The 26321-nt window shown below is 40.6% G+C and overlaps 3 protein-coding genes across 3 annotated transcripts; 1 reads left to right on the plus strand and 2 right to left on the minus strand.

The window, feature by feature from the left end:
- Window positions 1-1522: 1522 nt before the first annotated feature.
- Window positions 1523-3434, minus strand: nkx3.3 (NK3 homeobox 3). Its single transcript, XM_023284938.3, has 2 exons — window positions 2976-3434; window positions 1523-2317 (listed from the first exon to the last, which is right to left on the minus strand). The coding sequence occupies exons 1-2, from the start codon at window positions 3229-3231 to the stop codon at window positions 1794-1796; spliced, it is 780 nt and encodes a 259-aa protein (XP_023140706.2). The 5' UTR covers window positions 3232-3434; the 3' UTR covers window positions 1523-1793.
- A 2681-nt stretch (window positions 3435-6115) lies between these two features.
- Window positions 6116-9151, minus strand: nkx2.3 (NK2 homeobox 3). Its single transcript, XM_023284937.3, has 2 exons — window positions 8441-9151; window positions 6116-7432 (listed from the first exon to the last, which is right to left on the minus strand). The coding sequence occupies exons 1-2, from the start codon at window positions 8829-8831 to the stop codon at window positions 6789-6791; spliced, it is 1035 nt and encodes a 344-aa protein (XP_023140705.2). The 5' UTR covers window positions 8832-9151; the 3' UTR covers window positions 6116-6788.
- An 11143-nt stretch (window positions 9152-20294) lies between these two features.
- On the plus strand, window positions 20295-26171 carry got1 (glutamic-oxaloacetic transaminase 1, soluble). Its single transcript, XM_023284936.3, has 9 exons — window positions 20295-20508; window positions 22252-22433; window positions 22511-22634; window positions 22923-23035; window positions 23131-23235; window positions 23391-23541; window positions 23895-24060; window positions 24170-24312; window positions 24630-26171. Exons 1-9 carry the CDS (start codon window positions 20400-20402, stop codon window positions 24767-24769), a joined length of 1233 nt encoding a protein of 410 aa, XP_023140704.1. The 5' UTR covers window positions 20295-20399; the 3' UTR covers window positions 24770-26171.
- Window positions 26172-26321: the final 150 nt, after the last annotated feature.

Consider the following 26321-nt stretch of genomic DNA (forward strand, 5'->3'; position numbering starts at 1 on the left):
CCCACGCAGCACATTTCCACACAGACAAAACACACCTTAAAATGTTTTTAAAAGGGCAAAAAATACCTTTTAAACATCATTAGGTTAAGTCTTTAAAATTTTGTAATATTAAAATTAGTAAAAATTAATACTTAAGTTCAAACACACACTTTCAAAGCATACAGTAACATATGTGTATATATATATATATATATATATATATATATATATATATATATATATATATATATATATATATATATATATATATATATATATAGTAAATTATATCTATATTCTGAAGCCCGACTGCTTGCTCATGTTGCTTTGAGCTTTAAATAAAATCCCAGATTATCACACTCGCTCTAAGGTCCATAAATCTCGTATTAAGAATGTGCTCTTGCCGGTGTGATGTTGAGTTTCGTGTCCCATCAACGAAATAAATGTCTACTAAAAATGTCAGAGTCAGGGAAGCTTCTCACATGTGAAGATAAGCTACTTTCTCCTGTTGGGTTTGTATAAATTCAAGATTCCTTTCTTCTCTGTCTGGTCACTTACACTAGGCAGTTACTGGCAATCTTTATGGAAGATTAAAAAAAAAACCAAAAACATTGTGTAGATCATCCAGTGTTGTTGTGAAGCACATAGTCACCATGTGCTTGTAGCTGCAGCATGTATTTGTAAGATATTAGTGAGATGAAACCATGAAATTTCACCTTTTAAGCTTTTCCCCCCCCTCTTGTGTTATTGCAGATCTGGAAACTATTGTGCTGGGCATGAGGATTGTATTTTTTTTTTCCATTAAAAAAAAATCCAACATAGTCCACACCTTTGTTTTACAATTTATATATATAAAAAAGTGACTACATTTTCACCAAAATCTCAGTGTTGGTGCAAATTGTTCCACCATTACAACTAAAAAAAATGGCAAAAAAAAAAAAATCAGGATTCTCATATTTATTTTAACTCTTTATCTTTTGAAAAGTATTTTGCAAATTAGCAGCAGAATAAATCATTTACAATTTAGTGGCGACCTGATTTTCGTATGATGAAAAAGAACTAAAGAAGGAGATGACTTATGAAAACATTTATGAGCAAAATAAACCCCCTTAAAACAGGATAGCTTCCACATATCAAAACTCACTTCCGCGATCCACTGTGCACATTACGGCTATCATTTGTGGTTATTTTGTTGCTGAAATATACGTTTTAAAAGATTTTTTTTCAGCTATTTTAAACAAGTCAGATAACCTCCCATCAGCATAATCCTACTTTTGTTTTAACCCTTATGCACTTAATAATGTGCACAGCAAGTTATGCGTCTTAGAATAAAATCAATATTTGATTTACCTTTAAAAGATGGTAAATTGAATATGTTGGCCATATTATTCTGTTAAAGGTGTTGGAACAAGTCAGTATTTAGCTTAAAAATTGTCTTTTTTGGTTGTAAATCATTTAAAAAGTACTCATTAATAATCAAACCAGCTGACAGTCCCATAAGAGATGTGTAAAACATCAAATGCACAAATTCTCACTACAAGGCAACGTTTAAAAAGGTTTATTTATTTCCCTAGATTCTAACAACTTGCAGAACTTCTACATTTAGTCTGATATTGTTTTGTTGTTAAAAGAAAAAAAAAACAATATACTAACCTCACTTCTAGTTAAAAGACAAACAAAAACCAAACTCCAAATATTTTCAGAATCTTACAAAAGTGAGTGAAGAAAGGATCTTCAGTTCAAAAAATGTCCCTTTAGATGCACAGAAAGCTCCCAGAAAACAGATACCTTGAGTGTCCAACGAGCAGAGAGCTTCAGAGCATCCCTCCACAGGACATGCAGTCCGGGCGCCAGGGCTGGTAGTAGTAGTGCAGGTAGGGGTGGTACTGGTAGCTCTGGTACAGCGGCACACTCATGGGGATGCGCACTGCAGTCCCCTGCTGCTGGTGCTCCGTCCGATCGTCCCTCACCAGCACTTTTACTGCCACTTTCTTCGGCGGGCTGCACGCTGCCAGCTCTGCCACCATCTGGCGCCGTTTGGTTTTATATCTCCGGTTCTGGAACCAGATCTTCACCTGGGTCTCTGTGAGTTTCAGGGCTCCTGCCAGGTCGGCCCGCTCGGGGCCTGAAAGGTACCGCTGAGCGCTGAAGCGACGCTCCAACTCGTGGACTTGTGCGTGAGAGAAGGCCGCCCTGGAGCGCTTCTTTACACCGGATCTGCAGCGCTGCTCCCCGGGTGAGCAGCTGAACGACTCCCCGCTGTGGAGATCTCCCTCCTCCTCTGCGTCCAGCTGGTTCTCCTGCCCTTTATCTCCGCCTGCACACTGTGGATGCTGGTCTGAAAGACATGAATATATGTAAGCACAGTAAGGTTGTCTCTGTAGAGGTGGACAAATCTGGAGCTGCCTAGAGGTCACTTCATGAACCAAGTACTGATGCTGCCCAGTGGGAGGTTTCCTCTCACATCTCTGTCATAGTGACAAAGTCAGGGGGTAGAATAAAAGATGCCTTTATTCAAGCCAAGTCCTCCGATTGTACAACACAAATTTAGAAGTCTGACAGAACAAAAATAAACCAATAAAATCGGGATTATTTGGCTCTTAAATTATTATTTTTTTTTGCTTTTTGTGGCCTTACTGACGGCAACTTTCTTTCTGCCAAATGTTAACAGAATTACTATAATACTATATTTCAAGATCTTTGGATTTATTCAATGGAATTTAAAAAAATTCGTGGGAAATAAATGTATTTGTTCTATAAGCACTACTGGAGATATCAATATCATGTATTTTTTGTTTTCTCTCACTTCTCATTTTAGATAAGTGAGAGAAATTCATCCTGTTTCCAAAGTTTTTAAAAAATGTGACTTTATCTAATTTCAAGATGCCAGTTTATACAGATCTAATCTAATTGCAAAAATGAAATCAACACTATTTTCAGATTTGTTGCTGCGTAAAATCTTAGTTTTCAGTCTTTAGTAGAATAAAATTTCCGACCTTCTGTGTGCTCCGTCTCCTCTCCTGTGGCCTCCTCTGTCTCATATCCGAAGTTTGCCCCGGACGCACTGACATCAGTAGAAAGTCTCTCCGGCTCCACGTCTTGATGACACAAATCAGCGACTCCCGCTCCACCAGCGCACATGTCGCTCCTCAGTGCGCAGAGTTCCTCCGTCCCGGTGGTACCGGGCTTCTCTCGGGCATCGCCTCCGGTGAGGATGTCTTTGATAGAAAAGGACGAAAAGCTTAATGTCATGACTGGAATAAGAGCACAGATATCTGCTCCCTCTCGTGTGAGGTTTATTTGGAGGCATCAAGAGATCAGCCAGTCGCAGGCAAATCCTCACTGTTGGGAGCTTTTCACCGCTTTCTCTAATTGTTGTAATTTAATTGTGGTGAAGTTAGTCCGGTCTGCTAATGAGCAGCCGTCAAGACTCGTACAATGCTCTCAGCAGCAGCTCCAGTTAAGCTTTGATAGGCTGTTTTCTCTGCCTGATCCCTCCTCCGCACCGCCCAGCTGCTCTCCGCGCTCAGCATCTGATAGAGAACCAAGGACACTGTTGTGTTTGTGTTGATGAGATTTTAATACACTTCCACTACGAAAACAAGGGATTCCCTTTAAATGTGTATAAAGCACATTTTCATGGTCCAGTTAGGCATGAGGACAAAGAAAAGTTCGTGAGAAGCAGTTGTGCATTGTAAATACTCCTGTGACATTAAACATGAGTCAGACACTGAGTAGATGTTGCCTACTATTCTCACTAAATAGAGCTGGTATCTGTGTATTTTTTAAACATTACTTATATGCAATGTATATCTCAGAAACCAGGATTAAATTTGCCAAGCGTGCGTAAAAACGCAGCTCAGCTCGCTGTCACACATGACAGTTTATCATTTGACAAACTGCAGCTCTCATGTATGTGTATATAAAAGCTATATCTATTATTATTCAACTTTAGTTTTTGCTTCCACGTAATTCTGCATTACTCTGACGTGATTATTTTAATGTAACTTAATTGAATGGTCTTGCACCAATTATTTATTTTTCATCGAAACAGTTTAACAGGTAATTCTTCATCATTCTGAATTCACGCTATGTTTATGAAATCTCTCACCTGTACAGGTATAAAAGTCTAAGTATAGCGTTTGTTAACTTTATTACAGACACCTCAGATCTATTTCAGTGTGACCTGTACTTGTAGCTCTGACAGGTGAGTAGTGCCGCCTTGTGGACAGGACTCATGATTTCCAAAGTTGAGTTTGCGTAAAAGCAAAAGACGGCAACTATGCTGACGCCCCCACAGCCCGCTCAAAACCAACAGACACGCATTACACAATCAGGCCTACCCTTCAGCTGAGGAGAGCTGATGACAGATGCAGCGATCTGCCTCCTCCATGTTGTTTTGCTTTCTTTCTCTGACTAAACAGTGAAATCTGTCTAGAGCTGAATCAGCTCCAGAGTGTCAAAACTTGTCTTGTGGTGAAACACCTTTACAAAATGTAACGTAAATTCAGCAAAGCTCTTGTATGTGGCTACTGAGTTGATTCCTAATGTGCGATAATAAATGGTGTTATTGTTGATTTAAAATTTGTAAATGAAGCAGCCTTTCCTCCACTCATTTATCGTCATTATTATCATTTTTTTCTTTGTAATTTGCGTCAAAATAGCCTTTAATCATATTACCAGCCTCCTTTTCCTTGGCCTGATAAGTACTTTACCCCTAACACACTAACACCTTTGTTCAGGAGTCTTAAATATGTACTTTCACTGTATCACAACAGGCAACAGTTAAAGTAATTATAGAAAATAAAAATGAATTTGTGGAGAAAAGAATTATTTGCTTTACGCACGAAAATCCCGCAAACGTAGATGTACCAACAATCTTTCATCGTCTAATGAAATGTATTTGTGTTATATTTAGCCTAATATATAATCCTTTATCCTTAAACCGATCCCAATTAATTTTGAATCTGAAGAGAATCCTGTTAGCACGTTAAATCTGAGATCCTAAGGCATCTTTCCTTATCCATCTGATGCCATATAGGCAGCCTAATGGAAGAGATTTTACTTCAGCTTCTCCCCGCGCATTTTCTTCTCTGTATTTGGGCCACCATTCTTTTGTGAGCTCCTCGAGTGGTTGCCATTGGAGACTTTGTTTTGGGAAACTCCTCGCCGGGCGCAGCGATGAGCCGAGCTGCTATCTTTGGAAGCTCAAGATAGCGATCGCAGCGCCTGTCAGAGCCGCCGTGGCCAGGCCGCGTCCTCAGGCATCGCCGTCCTGTCGCCAACTCTATTTACACTAGTGACTCTGCAGCACTTAGAGCTGACACCAGGTATGTCCTACCGGCAGTGCGGTAGCCAGGGGAAGTGTCCGGGGAGGCTATAAGAGGAGACAAACACTGTGTTTACTTTGTCATTCGTCTCCATTAATAGCGTCTGCGTATTCGACCGTGCCTTGTTGGTGAAGGTGTCCATCTCTAGTCAGCAGAGTGTGTGTAGTGTGTATGGAGTGTGTGTGTGTGTGTGTGTGTGTGTGTGTGTGTGTGTGTGTGTGTGTGTGTGTGTGTGTGTGTGTGTGTGTGTGTGTGTGTGTGTGTGTGTGTGTGTTTGTAGGCCTCTGAGGGGAGTAATTACGATATTAATATGATTATTTAAAATTACTTGTATAAGTGTAAGCTATATCCTTAAACATTATTATTATTATTGAGAATAATCCATCCTATTTTTTTCAAACTCATTTTTTAAAAAAAGAAAAATCCAACCATATTTATCATCCATTCCTCTGTTACTTTCTGAGCTCTGTGAGTTTCAAGGATGCTGGTTGTCTGGTTAATGTCCATCCCTGAATCCCGACCGGACATTAGCTCGCCTCTAAATTTTCTCTGTTTCTGGTTCTTGTCTCAGACCAAAGTCTATTGCAAGCTTTCTCACAGGAAGAAAAAAAATGCTTTCCTGGCTTGAGAAACGATTTAAGATGATAAGGAACGTTGGAATAAACTCCACTCAATATATACATATTTTTGGACTTTCCCATCCAGACTCAAATAAACGTTGCAAATGCAGTAATAAATCCGACTGGTCATAAATACGCACACACACTCTCGCACACTCAAAGCACAGTAAAATACAACCACTGGTGTCATTATTCTTGTTACGTCATTTAATTGTGTCACCGCTGCTCATTTTTCTTTGTTATGTCATTTGTAACTTGAGCGTAAAAATACAGCCCTGTTGCGTAAAAGTTTTATTCAGGTCATCGGGCTTTCAGTGTCACCCACTTGGTTTTAGAAACAATGACTACCCACCAAATACAAATCACACTGTTAAAAAGAAAAAAACACTACAAACACAACAGTACAAGGATTTTCTCGCATTTGTGCTCCATATTGTTTTCTGGCAGTTTGAGGGTCAAATTGGAAAAAAATAATTCAGGAAAGGCTCTGTACACAAAATGTGTATGTGTAAATAAAAATGTCCATACAATTTCACTTTATTTTGATGCACTTTACGCCCATTTTGAACCGTTACGCACAGCTTTTGCGCATTGGCGACATTAATTCCCATAATTACCCGACAGTTTTCTAAACACTGCGGCTCAGAGAAAAATGCGTAAACTATGTATGCGTTTTTATCTCAGTCAGTTAATTACATTTTCTTCATATCCCTCCTCTCAAACTACAGCCAACTGACGTTTACTTTCTGTGAGTTTGAAATTGTGCTGTAATTGCATTGTTTAACCGGGTTTACATGCATGAGTCCATTCATCCACCCAGAGAAGTCTCTCAAAGCTGTCAGTGCACGAAAACGCTGCGCTACCAAGCCCGGATGCCCTGCAGAGTTCCTTGGCAGGGTGTGACCACCGCTCCTTGAGGCGCCTGGCTTTGCGTCTGTGCGCTGAGGTTTCCCAAATTCATGTTCATGAAAGCATTAGCGGTGGTGTTGCTCGGCGGGAGAGCAGGTAAACTAGAGTAAGTACAGGAGTAAGTGTTAGTATACACAGAGTTGTTGTAGCTGTAGGCCGGATAGCCGTTGTAGCTGTACGGGGTTGGAGCTCTGACTGTGTAAGGAGGGTTATAGTTCTGGGATCCAGTCAGACAAGGCCTCCCGTCTCGGACCAGCACTGGCACGGCCACCCTCCTAGGCGGCGGCGGCGGCTGGTGGTGGTGATGGTGATGGCCTGCGATCTCCAGAGTCTTGTCCTGCCGCTGCCTCTTGCATTTGTACCTCCTGTTCTGGAACCAGATCTTGACCTGGGTGGAGGTGAGCTTCAGGGAGCTGGCCAGGTGCTCCCTCTCCGGGGCGGACAGGTAACGCTGCTGCTTGAAGCGCCGCTCCAGCTCGAACACCTGAGCCTGGGAGAAGAGGACGCGGGGTTTCCTCCTGGTCCTCTGCTGCTTGGTGGCGGGTTTCTCCGAGTCTGGATCCTCACAGTCACCCCGCAACGCGGCACAGCTCTCTGCGAGGAGGAGAACCGTTTAACAGTGCGTCAAAGCCAAAACAAGTAAATTCTGCTGTATTCTGAAATGTCTCTTCATTCCCTGATTTCCCAAACTCATTACTCTGATATTCACATTTATCAATTTATTTATAATCTTAATTTTCTTAAAACATTAAAGCCAAACAGCTTTTCTGCAGCAACGACATTTGTTGTGGCTTTACAAAATGGATTCCTTATTTTTTTTATTACTTTTCCACAATATTAACATTTAAAATTTAGTGTTGGAAGTTTCCCTTGCAGGCATTTATTTAAGAATAGATCAAAAATTAGTTCCAAAGATCCCACTGAAAGATTATATCAAGACGAATTTGTGATCTGAGGTATTTCTCAAATCATCCGTGAACATGAATGTTCATATCTTGAAAATAAAGTTCCTGGTGAATATATTTTAAAGTCTAACTGTGTAATTTTGTGGCCAATAAGTGCACACTAATTTGGATATATTCAAGCTTCTGTTGAGCGATTTATATGATTAATTATGAAAATATAAGCCAGTGCATATGTAAACACCACTTAAAATCCTGCAAGCCTTATGCACAAAGTTGAAGCTAACATGGAACAATAATTCTTATTTAGTTTTTTTGTAGACAAGCTGCGGCTCTTGTGGTATGCATTATTTTTGTTCTAAATTATAGTATGTTTACAGCAAAAAAGTTCAATGTTTAAACGCCTGGGAATGTATTTAAATTTTATTTTATTTCCTAACAAAAATCATCATTATTAGGACCTTTTCCTGTGAGCATTTGGTGAAAATTTTCGACTCATTTACAGACTACATGAATCAGCAATTCATATCTTGTCAATAAGAAATAATTATTTCTTCATAAGTTTATATTAATGTCAGTTTAGTCCCATAAACTTATGATTATAAATAACTCCTCAGGCATGGCTGTCAAAGTTATTATTTAAACAGTTACTAACCTCATCGTCCCTCAATTTTTGTAAGAATTTAGACTTTCTACTCACTGCTGTCTTGCTCCTCCTGCTCGTTCTCCAGCTGGAGCTCTGCAGACTGGTTCTGTCCCGGGTTACCGAACACCTCCACCGGCAGACCGGACTCCACCAGCCGCTCCTGAACACTCAGCGTGTTGAGGTACGACATCCTCTCCTCGCTCTCCGAGAGGCAGGAGCTGATGGGACTCGGACTGTCTCTGGCTGCCAACATGCAGGAGGGAGGCGAATGAGAGCGGTAGGATTTATTTGGGAAAGCTCCCGGCTGTGACAGCGCACCGGAGAGACCGAAGCAAGAGATAAACTGGAGCTGGTGCTGCTGAGATTGCTGCTGCAGCTCTAACTTCAAAATGTCCTTCACAGAAAAAGGCGTGGTGGAAGAAGTTATGACCGGGCTCGGAATCATTATTCCCACCAACAACAGTTAGATGGCAGATAACAAACGGTCAACAGGCCCAGAATTGGACCGATTTATCTCCGGGCTGCGCGTAAAAGAAGTAAACACCCCGTGCGTAAAAGTGGAAAACGGTGGCGCGGTGCTTGTTTTTCATGCAGACCGAGGAGAACTGGCTTGCTTTCAGCTGTGACATCCCTCTGCGGTGGGTGCGTGTCTGCGGCAGGAGGGCTGAGAGAGAAAGAGAGAGGTTGATCCTGTTTGGTTGCCTGAATTCAGTTATCTAGAGAAAGAGCTGGCTCAGCCAAGATGCCCTTTCAGTGACGTCCTGAAGCGAGGGAGGGATTGCCAGAGTCAGTCTCTCTCTCTCTCTCTCTCTCTCTCTCTCTCTCTCTCTCTCTCTCTCTCTCTCTCTCTCTCTCTCTCTCTCTCTGTGTGTACCAGACAAAAATTTCCAATTCCTGAAATAATATTTACACCTTCAGCTCCTCTCAAACTGTTATTACACATGTTAAAGGTAAGAATGTTTTTTTTAATTAGTTTTTTCGCCTCCTAACAGCAAAGACTAACACTGAGCAGCACCAGCGTCACCATACAATTATACTAAACATATCAACCATGTGATATAATCATTTTACTAGCAACTTACTGAAAATCCTTAAGTAATTGTCCGAAATAATCTAGTAAAAACAACCATCACAGCTCCTCCCGTCATCACTACGGTGTTTTTAAGATTAGGCACAGCCTATCTTCGTTTCCTGTCTTGGCAATCCGTGAATAAGATAATACGCTGCGACTGTGGGAAATGAGATAAAATTGGCAACTTAAGGAGGCATGATGAATATAAACGTGGTGCTTTATCATTTGTTTGTTTCTCCTTCGTTTGATAAAGTTCTTGTATTTTTTTCCACCAAAATTAGGCCACAATGATGCTTTTCCCTGATGCTAGGCCAATATTTCTGGGCAAAAAGTCCCCTTGGTAAAATATAGATAAAAAATGTTTGTTGCTCTGAAATGATCTGCTTCCTGCGCTGCAAGGAATGGAAAGAAATATCAGAATTTCGCAACATTTTTTTTAACATCCCTTTTAACAACAGCACAATAATGATAATACTAATAATAAAATACACGTCAAGTATTTTCCTTTACCTGCGTGTTAAAGGGAAAACATGCTGAAACGGGACACCTCTGGGCGACTATCTGTGGCCAAGTCCAGGCGCCAGGGTCTGAGGGCCCATCGCTCCTAAACCGTGTGGAAAGAAAAGGAGTGCATGTCGACATAATCTCATCCGCTCACCATCCAAAAGAGGCTGTTTAGATTAGGGCAGCGTGTTCCCCTCGTTTGCAGATGTGTGTCTTTAAAATGGTCAGTTTTAAGTGGACTTAGAAAGGAACAGGGTGGAGAAATTATGCAAGGCCTTAGCGACTCCCACTGCGCTGTGGCAAAAGTAAACGGAGCCGAAACCGTCTGCATTTATAGTTTTTGTCCAGTTTTGCTTATCAGGGCAACCACTTAAAAAATTCATCCAATCGAATGTGCTTTTGCGGAAGTTGTGTTGAATTGAAGAGTAGAAATTAGCTCGTAAAATACTCACAAAAGCAGTAAATCTAATCTATTTGTTTACCAAATAATTGCCCATTCCTGTTTCTCAGTAATAATGATCCAAAGAGACAAATAATTATATTGTTTCTTGCGTAATTTCGCCATTACGATTGATTAATGCATAATGGCAACGGCAAAATCATTTACTAATGTGAAAATTGAAAGTTCTAAGGTGCAGATTGTGTCAGCTAACTAAAACTAAGTTGCGAATAAACAGCACAGACAAAATTCCTGTTTCCAAAGCTGATGCTGTCTCGCATTGTTGTGGTTTTAAAAGACCATCGATGATAATCCGAAAGCTCGGGCTACTGCATCTGTGTCAGTTTAAAGCGTCACGGGTCAGAGCCACCAGTTACCACGATAACGGTGCAATTATCTTTCAACCCCAAACACTCACACATGCGTCCAGCCTGTCCAGCCCTCAGCTGACCATCATCAGCGGCTCTTCGCGTGCCACCGGCAGCGTAAAAGTGGCCAAGCAGAGACGCGTGTTTACGCAGCGGAAGAGTCTGTTTCCTGCCTGTAACAAAACCCAGACTCCCAGAGAGTGTCAAGGAGCTGCTCAGTGCGACTCACCAATACATCATCTTCATTTCAGGATCATCGTGATAAGCTGGGTAAGGTCAGGCCAGCAGCAGAGGTCAGCATGGATACAGGCTGCAGAGCTCTGGATGAAACAATTCAAAGAGAAAAAAAAAAACTATGCTTAAAAATATTTTAAAAATATTTTATACCTCTGCAGCACAGCAGTCAAATTTCAATCATTCCTCTCAATTCACTTTCTGGTGAGCTCTTCAAAGTTGGTGTTTTGCCAGGCAGTGCTGAACATGTCTCTTCTTGTTTCCCCTTCTCCTCTCCATATCTCTGGCAGTGTAACCTACTGAAGCAGTGTCTTTGCTTCAGAGTGGCAGGTGTACAGTGATATCAGTTGTTGCAGGCCCAGAAAACCAATCTGCTGGGAGATGTAGGCTTGTTCTCCAAAGACAGCAGGCCTCTGAGCTCAGAATGTAAGTCTGATGACTCGATAATGACTGCAATTATCTTTCCCCTGTGGTCTCTGCTGCTGTAAAGCTGAGAGGCGATTGGAATCTGATGGTTTTACCGCAGTAGTAAACTCTGCTTAAAGAAAGCATCAACACCTCCAGTGACTGTGGGTGCACTGTACACTGAACAGGCCTTGTCTGTGTGTGTGTGTGTGTGTGTGTGTGTGTGTGTGTGTGTGTGTGTGTGTGTGTGTGTGTGTGTGTGTGTGTGTGTGTGTGTACTGAAAGAATGGATGTGTGGTATTATGACTTGACAGTCCTCTATAAAGAGGAGCACTTAACATCTTTCTGCAGAGGAGATGGTTGTTTACAGGCGTTACCATAACAGCCTGGATGTGTGATGAGGAACTGAAGCATGACTCTTACAGTTATCTTAATGAGCCAATAACAAAAATAGATAGTTAACATGAGAAAAACAGATAAGGATAACTGTCAATTTATTTTACTTGTTGTGAGTCCATTAGTGGATTAACTACATAACAAGACATGATAGCTTTTCCCCAACATCTTGCATTTGGAGAGTATTTTGGAAGATCTAAAAGATGATAAACTTTGAAGGACTTTAAAAATATTGAAAGAGGCACAGCTACAACACAGCAGAGTGTTCTTGCCTCGTGTAGTGGATAACATACTTTCCTTTTTCCTTTTATTTCATGGTCATCAGTAAGAATGGCAAAAGACCAAAGTGTTGTGTGTCAGTAATGGCTCAGTTCTTCTGGGTCCCGGAAGGTGAGTCTTATCAGCAGCCCATGTGATGGTGTCAGTAGCCAGGACCCAGACTGCGCTATTGTGCCCCTGCCTGGGCCCGAGTGACGGATGACAGCGCCTTCTCACTGGAGGAAATGAGGAGGCCAGAGGCGAGCCCAAGGCCAGGTTTTTACTGAAAAACCCTGTTCTCACCCACTTACTTTCAGCACCTAAAGTGCCAAATATTCCACAATGGCAGGCCTAAGGTGACCGCTAACTTGCATGTTGCAACAGTCCCTCTCGGCCCATTGTGCTAACTAGGTTCGAAAAAAGATACCCTAATTAGGTGGTTTGTTTGAAATACTGTGAGAGGGTGATGCATTTGGGAACCAAAACCCTGTTCTGTGTATCAAAGGTCTAACTTGGAGACCATGGAAGTAGGAAGTGAGGGCAGGCCAGTCTGGATCCCCTGCCCTTTACCCTCCCTTGGGTCTCATAAATTAGGCTGCTGCAATTCTCTCCCAGACTGGCCTTGCCCCAGCAGGTGTGTGTTTGTATATATGAGCGTTAACAGGGGGGATGTAAGGGCTGTAATATCTGTGATCTACGGTGTTGGGAATGTAGTTTGGGAGGAAACATGCAATCTAAATATGCTTATCCTCTCCGCGGCTACACAGGCCATGTAGATAAAGGCACTGAATAGGATGTGTGGGCCTCTAGCTGCCTGTATGCTCTGTCCTACTTGGCCAGAGCAGCTGAACAAAAAAAATATATAAAAAATATCGAAAGGTTGAATCAAGTTCAGCTTGCAACTGGATGAACTCTAACTTGCTGAAGCAGTAATAGCTCCTTTGGGAAAGACAATGTTACCATAAAGTAAAAGTATGCATGCATCCTGGCCTCCAGAGGTAAACATCCTTAAGAGAAAATGCTACTGACTGTCCAGCAACCATGGTGGTATCTCGATCAAAGTGACAAATTGTTTGGGAAACTATCTGACTAGTAAAGAAAAAAGTTCAAATTTTGTAAATAATAATTGTATGAAATACCAAGCAATGCAGTTTGAGCATCATGTACCGCTATTGATAACAATGGCTATTTGTAACCCCAAGTGTTGGCAGAAATCCATTCTCATATATATATATATATATATATATATATATATATATATATATATATATATATATATATATATATATATATATATATATATATACACATATATATATACACATATATATACACATATATATATACAACGTGTATATACAAACTACTGCTCAGAAGCTTTAGAACGCACCAATTTTTCCAGTTTTTTGTAAGAAATTATGCATGTTAATGTCCCATTGTATTCTGCAATGAAGGCATACAACAAATAAATGAAGTAAAAATAAAAAATCAATTTAGAAACCAAAATGTATTCTCAGCATTTCACTCATCCAAGTTCCACCTTTGGCAGATATAACAGCTGAACACACTCATGGCATTCTTTCCACAATGGAAATCATATATTCTTCAGAAAGTTCTTTCCAACTCTGGAGCAGAAGTTCCCATAAATGCGTGGCACTTGTAGGTTGCTTTGCTTCACTCTTCTGTCCAGTTCATCCCAAACCAGCTCCATGGGGTTTAAGTCTGGAGACTGCTGGACACTCCATGTTTTCAAGCTTAGCATCTTGTTCTTTTTTCCTAAGGTAGTTCTGGTATAGCTTGGACTTATGTTTTGGGGTCATTTTCTTGCTGATGGATGAACCCCTGACAAACTAGACACATAGCTGTTTTGGTTCATGGTACCTCTCACTCTGTACAAGTCACTGACCATAAATCCAGCAAAACAGCCCCAGACCATCACACTTCTTCCTCCATGTTTGACAGTTGATGTCACACACTGAGGAACCATCCTTTCTCCTACTCGATGGCGTACAAAAATCCTGCGTAATGAACCAGAGATTTCAAATTTTGATTCATCAGTCCATAATACCTTCTTCCAGTCTTCAGTAGTCCATTGGTGGTGTTTTATGGCCCAGTCAAGCCTCTTTTTCTTATTCTGATGTCTTAGCAATGACTTTCTTGCTGCAACTTGACCTGTCAAACCTGCAACTCCAAGTCTTCTGTTCACAGTTGAAACTGGGACTTCCTACTACGACCACTATTAAGCTGTGTTTGAAGCTGTTGTCCTTTCAGCCGCTTATCACCAAACCGTTGACTCTCAAAAACTTGTCTTCTGATTCTGTTGTGGCTTTGGGTCTTCCAGACCTCTTCCTGTCAGAGTTTCCTCTAGTTTCTGAGTCTTTTGACGGTGAAGAAAACTGGACTCACTGACACCTTGACTTCCTTCGCAATTTCTCTGTAGGAAAGACCTACATATTTAAATATTATGATAATCTGTCTTTCTTCTATTGTTGATTGCCCTTTCCTCACCATTTTTATAGCAACACACTACTTTATGCAGTGCAATACTGTTCCAGTAATGCTCTAGAGGTTATGGTGCCATGTTGTGTTCCAACACTACTTTAATGCAGACAGAGGGGGTTGTAAGTAATCAAGAAAAGCTGGGACACCTGTAGGATTTGGTAGCACCAACTTTCAAGGCTTGATCAACCTCCATTGCTGCAGAACAGCTTTAAGTTGTTAACCCATTTCTTGTTCCCTGAAAAAGGCCCTTTTGTATAATTCTGAAATGTACATTATTTTTGAGTTTTGGGTAACCTTACCTTTTTCCTAACCTCTAGCAGTTCACCACTTATGCTTGTACCATTTCAAGCTATTCATTGGACTTGAACTACTTGCATTTCAATAAAAAATGGAAAAACTGGGGCGTTCTAAAGTTTTTGACCGGTAGTATATATATAGAGTCCCTGCTCTGTAGCGAACCCTGAACCCTGACATTTCTGTGTATAAGAGAAAGAAGCACATTTAAAAATTATGACAGGCCAAGTCAGGTTTGTTGTCACTTATTATTATGTGTCAGTTCACTTTATGCTGACAAAAAACTGGCTGTCAGGGTGAAAATTTCAGACATGAGTCTTCCACTTCCTGTCTTTGTGCCTTAGCATGCATATTTGTATGAAGCTGGAGAGCCTGAGTTGGCCGAAAGACAACATCAATCAATCAGAACAGCACAGTGCAGACCTTGTGTTTGAGGTTCCACCCAGTCTAATGATGTGAAGGCCACATCGGTGAAAAACTGCGAGTGACGAGCATATTAGCAGACCTCTATGCATTTTCTTTTAAACAAAGTCAAATCTTACATCCAAAATGTGAACAATTTATAAATACATCCATGACAGTTTTAATTTGCTTTTACTGTAGCTTTGTTTAAGACATGGGTCATATAACTATTTAAATGAATTACTCACCATTTTTGGGGAATATATTGGTCAGCTTTTCCATGATAAAAGTCATGTGTAGCAGCACAGCCAGCAGCCATTTAGATTAGTTGAGCTCAAAGGCTAAACACAGGAGGAAACAGCAAACCTGGCCCTGTCCAAGTGTAACCGAATCTGTCTAGCAGCAACTCCAGACATCACTATTCTCATATTGTAACTTGTCCTTCCACTTTGGTTTTTATATGAATTAAACATACATGATATAAAGTGTCAGCTAGGTGAGCCTTAGAGGTGGTGGTGTAGGTGGATTTTGTCATCTTTAGGCAGAGTCAGGCTAAATTTACTCCCTGTGCACTTCTCTGTCTACTGTGCAGGTATGAGAGTGATATCCATCTTCCTATCCACATATTTCCTACGGTGCTCAAGTATTTCTTTATTTTGTTTGAGTTGCACATGTAGTGATGTCATCAGATCTGTTCTGATAGTGTATAGTCTTAGTCCCAGTTAGTTAAAGTTTACTTTTTGCCTTCATTTTTTTTAGCTGTACATGTTTTGCTGTGACATTCATGCATCTGAACATGTGAAACATAAAAATCCAGTGATGCAGCACTGATTGGATGTGTGAAAATTTGCATTTTCCTGTGTTAAATTAAGTTTCAACCTAATATTAATACACTCTTCAGTGATTATTTTTGACTCCTGCACATAACAGTACTTGAATTTCAGTGGTACGTTCACTATATTCCTGATCTTTTGTCAGATATTCATAGAGAGGAAAGGGTAGATGTTTGCATGTACAAACAACAGATTTCATGCCATGATATGAAATGAAATGGAGCACACAAAGAAATTTACACACACAACTTGCACAGACATACGCGCAAATGCTTCGTAGGAATGCACACATCATCGTTGTGTGTCACTGCATGCGTGATCCATCAGTCACTGGACTACACAGGGAGGTCCCGCACTCTCTGTTGTTGCTGTGTCTAGTCCCTTGTCGTAGAATTGATGACACTGTCTTTGGAAAACAAACAAGGCGGGAAGCTAAAAAGGTGGTCACTCAGCGCAGCTCTGTGACCCAGAGACACAGAGGCCACAGCAGCATATGAGCAACGCTGCAACGTCCCCCTTGGAATGTGCAGCAGTGTGTGTGCACACGCTGCTGTTTGTGTTTCAGTGATACCACAGCTGGAATGTGACTGTCTTGTGCCTGAATGTGTGCCTTTGTGTGCGTTAGTGTCAGCCTCCTGCAGCGGCAACGATAACTTGCATGCACCGTGAAAACAGCGCCACAAAAGAAAACCCCCTGTTTGCACTGTTCCTTTTCTTTTGTCATATTTGTACTACGCTGCTGGATGCCAAAATAAATGTTCCACATCTCAATGTCAAGGTAATGCACGGGAGGTAGGTGCCTGTGAATGTTCAGCTGAGTAACTCATTGATCTGGATGTGACACACTCGCCCTGTGGGCACTGTCTTGCCAGAGGCTACTGCTGTCACTCCTTGCTCTGACTCACACTTCACATCACAGCGCAGACCGTGGCCCTGGGGCCTCCTCAGTACCTACACACCAAACCCTGCCCTAGGCCCCCGAGCCTTGTTCTGGGAGCTCAAATCCCATAATTGCAGGGCTGACAGTGATAGCTAACATACGAGATACCCTCACCTGGTCGGAAAGAATGAAAACATCTACTGTCAGCGTGAAGCGAGCAGATGAGTGGGGGTGGGACCAGGTATGGGGAAAGTTAGTAACATGTAAGTCCAAGCAGCAGTGGAAACAAAAAGTTACTCTGTGTTCTCTGATGACCAATATTAGGATTAATTGTACCATTTTGTGTTTAATACTGGTATTTATCCTCAAGCACTGCTTGTTATGTCGTTTTAACTTTTTCTTTAGTTCATGAGGGAGAATACTTGTGTCTATTTACTTGTGTAAATATATATGTTTTTTAATACTTGTTTTATACAGCTGTTTGCTAAACAGTTTTTTTTTTTTTTTTTTTTTTTGGAAGATCCAACAAAGTTTCGTTGCAGAAATGCAATGACATTAAATATCCTTGAATCCTTGAGACCAAACCAGTGGACAATCAAATCTCTTATTATCTGTAATAAAGCTTCAGAGCATAGTGGTCGAGATCAGTTTACGAACAGCTTTACATTTACAAAATTTAGTGGGGAATGACACTTTATCTGTGTCTTTCAAGACCTAAAAAAATTTTTCCTATTTAAAAGTGTATTGCTGAGCTATAGAGCTCTCAAAAAGTTTTTACTAGCAACTCTTTAACCATAATCTCTGAGTTTGAATAATTTTATTGGCCATTTGGTGGATAGAGAACAAGATAAAAAGATGCTATTAGTGTGTTATGACCTTAAACCAAGATAAAACAGTGACTATTCACACATCCAGCAGACATGGAGCAACATTAGCATAAATTTGAAGTTCTAGACTTACAGCTCTTAGAGTCTAAGAACTGTAAGTCTATTTACTTAATTCTGTTGGTTTCCACCAGCTACCGAGAGAAAACGACCTGCCTCTGCAAGTACGCGCCACTATGTTGACTTGCTGGTCACTTGGTTTGCCTGTTTTCAGTTTGTGTTGGGATTATTCAGAACCTTTTGCTGTAGCCGAAAACAATGCAAACGATAGAAGCGAGGCTACTTGTGGCCCATAAAAAGCACAAAACAATGAGCTGATAAGGTTTGATGACAATTCTCAGTGTATTTGTCACTATAGATGAGTTGTTTTACATCACATGAGGTCATTTGATCTATTAGTAGACTTAACTACACAGACTTGGTCCATGCATTGGCCTCTTTACCTGATGGAAAAAATAAGACCAAGCACTGACTATTAAAGAAGATCCCCACCAGGCATGTTTTTAAAACACATGTCTCTGTCAGATTTCCACAAAATTACCTTCTTACACATGTTCCCTTGCCCCTACTTACAAATTTAGAATCTCTGTATACACACATTTTGTTCATTTCAATGACTTAGCTCCTGGATATAGGGTTTCTCAATTAATCTGTGGCTTCAGACTTCCACATTAAACTTGTGTAAACTCCCCACAGGACTACTTCAGTTGATTTTAAATTAGTTGGGAATCCTCAAATTTTGCTCACGTACACTTGTTAACTAAGACCTATTTCCTCTTTAGCAGAGAAAAAAGGCCTTAATAAAAGATTGACCACAATAAAGACATTAGTTACAGGTAATAAGTCATTTTATAGTATGTCTTGCTTTGTCAAGCACAAACTAATCTATAGAATACTTTTAGAATATTAATGGTAAGATACACTCATTCCTATTATTCATATTACACAAACAGATTAGTGTTACAGAATTATAAACACATAAGTAGTGTTTTCATGTTGTACTTAGTGTCAACTACTGTAAACCATTTTCAGCATTTTAACCATAACAGTGCATTAGTGTGTGTTTCATAATCTGCTTGCATGTTGTGAGTCTAAAATCTAATCTTATCTCCAACGTAGTGAGTAACTTCAGCTATAGCAACTGCAGCTGTCAGATAAATACAGTAAAAACAAAAGGGCGGGGTAAATTGTGCAACTTTTTTTTCTTTCAAAACCTACTAGAGTAAAAGTGCAAAGCAGCATGAAAACATCCAAGTACCTCAGTACTGAATAAATATACCTAGTTAATTCCACCAAAAGCCTGAAAGCCATTACAGGGTTTTTCCTGGCTCAGAACAGGCCTTTGAGGCGTGACTGCACACGACAGTGAGCACAATATGTCTGCGCACAGTAAAAGCATCAAATCTGTTACTTTATTTGACAAGAGTCTATGCATTTTTCTGTTATTTCTGATCTTTTAATAAACAAAAATGTCTATTGCATGCAAATGTCAACTCAATAAACAAAACTGCCCAGAAATATAATATTCTCAATAAAATTCTCAGTTCTTATCATCCTGAGCTGGTGATTTTCCTTTGGGGAGTGCCTAAAATCTCTATGCAGTGGAAAAATCCCTGCATTAGTTGCATACTATATGACTTCATAAAACATCCCTTGTCAGAAGTTGACAATCTCTTAATGTACTCCACCACGACTGGGCTTAACTACACAAACTCGGTATGCAGCTGCCCCTAATTCACCAGACAGCAACATTAAGAGCCAACACTGAGGCCTGCGATCCAACAGAGCCCTGCTGCTGGTTGGGAAGAGCAGGCGGGAGTGTCCTTCGTTTATCAAGCACTTGAGCTGGTGCAGACAGCTGTGGGGAGAGCACAGAGGAGCCAGTGTGTTTACACCACAGCTCAGCCGAGGCCCTCAGGACGGAACAGATGAAGATGCTTGCACATATTCATCTACACAGCCTCACATGCACTCACTCAAACAGTGTGGAGCCCAAGCATAATAGATGTTTACATAGGGCTGAAATCGAGATCTTACAATGGGCTTTGTAGCCTCAGATTCTGAAACAGACTTTGCACTTTTGTGGATGACACGACTGTCCAATCTGAGTCTTTTAGCTTTGTTATGTGTTATCTGTAAAAATATGCAGAACAAATTATTATCACCACTTCTCCTATCAGTGCCTGCTTGGAAGCTCCTGATCACCAAGGTTGTGGCTCCATCTTGTGGTGACACCCTTTATTGCACTCAGCTCCTGAACCAGCCTCCAGGACGTTTGTTGTGGGATCTGTCAGTCATGCAGCAGATGCATTGATTGGTCAGGAGCCTCCATGCCTGTGTTTTCTCTAACTTTGACCTTGCGTTAAGATTGGCTCGGCTGATACGTCTAACAAGCTGGTTTTCTATTGGTGAAGCCACTCACGCCCACTTCGCAGTCCCCAAATCCAAGTTGAAGGTGAAAGTCCTCCACCGTCCCGTTAGCTCGCTGCTCCGTTAACAGCTCGTCGCTTGTTGCAGCCGCAGGAGAAACAAAACAGCAGCTATGTCGGTGTTTTCTGAGGTCCCTCAAGCAGCTCCTGTTGCTGTCTTCAAGCTGACTCAAGACTTCACCAACGACCAGTTTCCCAAGAAGGTGAACCTCGGAGTTGGAGGTAAGTTGTCTCCCATCGTTAGCCATGGTAACGGTATCCAGGAGCAACCAGCCAGTGCAAGCTAGTGCTAGCTAAACTGAGCTAAATAGCGAAGCTAGCTAGATAAATTCTGTATAGCCGCAGCCTGTGTTACACCTAATTTAGGAGCCCATATACCTCTGGCCTGTTCAGGAATTTCTCCTGTGCCCATGCCCGTGTTTTTTTCTATAGTGATACCCAGATATTTTATTTTGCTAGGAGCTTTAAAATGTTGTGTTGTCATGACATTTAAATAGTGACAGAAGTTGTGATAGCAGCTAACATTCATACTGACAGCTCTGACAGCATAAACTGTCTGTCAGAACAGCAGTTCCTAACACTACAGAGCAAAAAGTGTTTTCATATACCACTAATTTCCTACTTATATGGACACAGTGAGGATAAGTACAACAGAAATACAACTGATCAATTATCTAGCCATGTTTGCTCTCCAGTCTTCTACTACTGATTGCAGCTGTGCTGATAATTTATCTGAGTTATGTAATGCTGTGGCACAAAGAGTTGAATCCTATCTGCCCTCTGTAGTTTCCTCTCTTTCTCCCTCTTGCTGCTATTCTGAACCTCTCACTCTGTGGACTAGGGAGTCGATTGGATTACTGTCCTCTTGTTACACAAGAACCTGCTGCTCGCAGGACTTTAAATATGTATGGCCTGGTCCTGCTTCTCTCCTAAAGCAAGCAAAAGGCACATTTCAGTCCTAAGTACATCTGTTTTCCACGTTAATCGTGTTGCAAGCTGTAATTCTCATTGCTTGCATTGCACAAGAACAGTGTGAGAATCATTGCAGAGCTCTGTTGTGATTAGAACGACAGGTTGAGGCCTCATAATCCCCTTCTCCGTGCAAGAATCAGCACTGCAGATGGTTGAAAGTTACTGGGCAGATGGGAAATGTAGGCTACACAGTGTCTAGTGCCACGTATATTAAAAGTCTTGTCTTGAGCTGAAAAAAATTAGTCGGTTATTCAAAAAGTGGACTGATAAATTAATCTATTTAGTTGCTTTTCAAGAAAAAAGCCTAAACCTATATGAACACCCTCTCATATTTAAGGATTTGCTACTTTTCTTGATCTTATTTCACAATTACCCAAATATCTTTGGGTTTTTGAAGGAATGACATGTTGCTATATGATTTTGTGACTTGCAGTTGCCATACTTATTGGCAATCCTGTTCATATCAGATCAAATTTTTAAGGATTGTCGATGAAAAAGTAAGAAAAAACTCCGACTGTAGACAATATTTAGCAAGAGACATATTGAGCAAGTTGATTGTGTCTGTCCAGTAGGTAAAAAGACTGCTCCCTACTTTGCATGTTATCAGCTAGTGACACAGAGGTCAGCGGGCTAAAACACACAACAGGTGAAAGTACGTGTCTGTTGCAAGGTGACCTTTCCAGGGTCAGTGCCACATTCATGTTATCTGAACAAAGTCAAAATACATTAAGCTACATTAAAAAGGAGTTCTTATGTGCAATACTCCTTTAAACACAAACAATAATATGGTCTAAAGACTGAACTAGCCTAATGATAGTACTGTGTAAAATCACATATTTTGATTACAAAGGTGCAGATTTAAGGCTTCACTTAGAGGATGCTATAGTAATGTAATTCTCACTAAAAATCTCATATTTGATGTTATCTAAAGTCCTGTGACAATAGACATTATTTTTACTCTTTCTTTTTCATGAATTAAATTGTTCCTTTCAGCCTATCGGACAGATGAGGGCCAGCCTTGGGTTTTGCCAGTGGTGAAGAAGGTGGAGAAGATCATTGTGCATGATGACAGACTAAACCACGAGTACCTGCCCATCCTGGGCCTGCCTGAGTTCAGATCCTCGGCCTCCAAGATTGCGCTGGGAGACAACAGCCCCGCCATCCAGGAGAACAGGGTTTGTGCAGTAAAATGTCATGGTATGTTTCAGTTTCTGCTCTATTTCCTTTCAAACTGACTGTGTGTTTCTGTCAGGTGGGAGCTGTCCAGTGTCTGGGTGGCACAGGTGCTTTGAAGATGGGTGCTGAGTTTCTTAGGCGATTCTACAATGGAGACAACAACACCAAAACACCCGTTTATGTGTCTGCACCTACCTGGGGTATAGCAACACAAACACATGCACACAAACAAACTATGGAGTAGCACAGAGTAGAAGTTAACACACCTCTTCTAGACAATATCTGCATTCAAGAACTTTGATCTTTAAACTCTTCACAATGAGTTTAATACACTTACTGTAGACTTTAGACTCAGGATGTCAATAAACTGTCACACTTTATCCGTGATCTTTTTTTTTTATCAGTTTGGATGTGTTTTTACAACAATATTCACACTTGTGTCTAAAGGAAACTCTGGAACAATGAGTTTTTGTTACTGTTTGTTTCAGAGAATCACAATGCTGTATTCAGCAACGCTGGCTTTGAGGATGTCCGTCCATACAAGTACTGGGACGGAGAAAAGAGAGGCCTCGATTTAACTGGTTTCCTTGGTGACTTGGAAGTAAGCGGACTGTGATTTAGATTCTGGTGCTACTTAATTTTTGTCATCAGTTATTTTCAGATGTTGATGCTACATCTTCTTTCTGTTTCCCACAGAGTTGTCCAGAACGCTCAATCTTTGTCCTGCATGCTTGTGCCCATAATCCAACTGGCACAGATCCCACCCAGGAGCAATGGAAGCAAATTGCTGAAGTTATGATGGTAATATACTGTTTATGCACAACACATGCACATATTGTCTGTACCGCTGTCAGATCTGTCACTGCTAGCAGAGGTGTCAAAAGGGACATGGTTATGCATACGCAGTGTGTATCACAATAGGATGATTGTTTGATCTTTATCTTGTTCTTTTCCAGAGGAGGAAGCTGTTTGTGTTTTTTGACTCCGCCTATCAGGGATTCGCCTCAGGTAGTTTGGAAAAAGATGCCTGGGCTGTCCGCTACTTTGTCTCCTTGGGCTTTGAAATGTTCTGTGCCCAGTCGTTCTCCAAGAACTTTGGCCTCTACAGTGAGTGACCTTAAAACCACAAACTGTATCAGACTAAGGCTCATGAAGAGATTAAAATGTTCAAAAGGAATAATCTTAATGTTCACCTGGCTTATTATCATCGTCATGGCATATAACAAAAACTCAGTTATTATGAAAGGGGAAAAAAAAGCTGAGCTAGTTATGATTTAATGTTGTGACTCAATATTGACATCCAGCAAGTTGCAGATTCTCCACAGGAGGAGCTGTTTATCAGAGCATTAACACACACTAACCTCATTTAAAAGACAGCAGCAGTACATGTAGCTATAATAATGTCGTCACCTACCGGTGAATAGCTGCAGTATTTATATGTTACGCGTTTGTCCCATCAGACGAGCGTGTGGGCAACCTGACAGTTGTGGCCCGTGATCCAGACAACCTGAAGAGAATTCTCTCCCAGATGGAGAAGATCGTCAGAACCACCTGGTCCAACCCGCCGTCTCAGGGAGCTCGCATCGTTGCCATCACTCTTAACACACCTGAGCTCTTTACTGAATGGTCAGCACAAAACGTCCTCATATAAATGCTTGATACTGCACAAGGCATCATGATCATAAAAAACATTTATCTGATAGAAATTTACTCCTTTTTGTTTCTTTGACTCTAGGAAGGACAATGTGAAGACGATGGCTGACAGGGTCCTGCTGATGAGGGCTCAGCTGAAAGCAAAGCTGCAATCTCTGGGGACACCGGGGACCTGGGAGCACATCACAGACCAGATTGGCATGTTCAGCTTCACAGGCCTCAACCGTAAGTACAAAAGTCATTTACAGATAGAAAATGCTTCCCCTAGACATACATATACAAATCAGTGAAACCATCAATCACACATCCCTATCGAAGCTAACTGATTTTACATTGCAAGTTGCTGCAGTTATACAAAAAAAAAAATCCTAATCCAGTACTATAAATTTCAGCCAAGGTACAAATTTTGCGGCACTACTTAAGCAGTTCAAGAATTTTCACTTTTGATCATGATACTACTCCATGTTACAAATACACGTTTACAAAATGTAAAATAGCACATCAATGAATAAAAAAATCTGTTTCTCCTTTATTTAATGCAGCCAAACAAGTAGAATATATGGTGAAGGAGAAGCACATCTACTTAATGGCCAGTGGTCGCATCAACATGTGTGGCTTGACCACCAAGAACATCGACTACGTGGCTGAATCCATCCACGAAGCCGTCACCAAGGTCCAGTAGAAGACTGCACTATACCCACAGTTCTCAGCACATCCTCCTGCCCAGTTCTGAGCCACCATGATCCCAGAGACCGTGTTTGCGTCCGGAAGACTTTCTGGAGAAATATAAATTCTCATTTGCACAAATACACAGACAGTTCACAGTTTTCCTCCTCCTTTCAGTGTTTGTGCTAAACTAGGCAAAACCTTTGTGGACCAATTTTTCATAGAATGCACAAAGATGGTGTACATACACTACCACTCAAAGGTTTGGACACACCTTCTGATTCAGTGGTTTTTATTTAATTATTTTGTACATTGCAGATTAATACTGAAGACATCAAAACTATTAAAGAATACATATGGAATTATGTTGTAAACAAAAAAGTGTTAATCTTCTGTATTAATGTACAATGTAGAAATAATACAGATAAATAAAAAGCATTGAATAAGAATGTGTGTCCAAACCTTTGACTGGTAGTGTGTGTGTATATATATATATATATATATATATATATATATATATATATATATATATATATATATATATATATATATATATATATATATATATATTCATGCTCTTATCTAACACGTAACATTTTCCAGAATATTGAGTAATTATGTTCATAATTTGTCATTTATTTTTTTGTTAGTCACCTCCCTCTAGTGCGTAGTTCAGTTTTTGTGTAATTAGTTTGTGTGTCATTACCAGGACCTTTGAGAGAGTTAGTAAGTCTGTGACTGTGTCACAGTTACCTCAGCAGCGATGACTCTCCTCTCTAAAAATGTCAGCTGTTATGATTCATCCATTCCAAGTGTTAATAGCATATTTCCAATTTTGTGTAGGCAGCAGTGACAGTTGCTGGTATGAACACTTAATAAGGGCATAATATTGAGACGACCACACTGACACAGTTTAGTTTTTAGGAGACAATCGTACCTAATGTCACCAACCATGAAAGAAGTAGCACTATTCAGTCTTATTTCTACAGAATAATGTGAACGTGTGTTCTCAGGAAGGTATTTTTAACTTGAACTATGGAATTTTTTAATGATCATGTCTGCTGCCCAAAGGGGTTATAATAATTACCTCATTTTTAATGCATTCACAAATGGCCGTGAACTCCCCTAACAGATGTCATGACTCCAGAGTAATCTCAGGGTTCTCTGCTGCCAGCTGAATGTTTTGATGTTTCTGGCTCTGTCAGGCACCTGCTAGTGAATGTTGACTGGTTATAGCACTATGCACTGTTATGTAAGACTCTCCATGGCACAATCCTGCTATGATCAACCAGTTTACCGTATTATACACAGGACGCTAATTAAACAGTATTGTTGTTTAGCAGTTTAATTGAAGCTGAAATTGTCTTCGGCTGTTTTAATGGGATGAAATCACTCCTCCAATAAAGAACTTTAAATAATGTGTTTGCATTGTTGCTAGATATGTTGGAATAGATACGGGTTTGTATTCATGCAACAGTGTTTACTAGTGAAGTGAGAGAGCACAGGAAAAAATAAAGCAGTTTTCACTTTTTATAGCAGTTTGAATTGGAAAAATATAAACTGGAAAC

This window comes from Amphiprion ocellaris, chromosome 16 (genome assembly GCF_022539595.1).
Source record: "Amphiprion ocellaris isolate individual 3 ecotype Okinawa chromosome 16, ASM2253959v1, whole genome shotgun sequence".
NCBI lineage: Eukaryota > Metazoa > Chordata > Actinopteri > Pomacentridae > Amphiprion > Amphiprion ocellaris.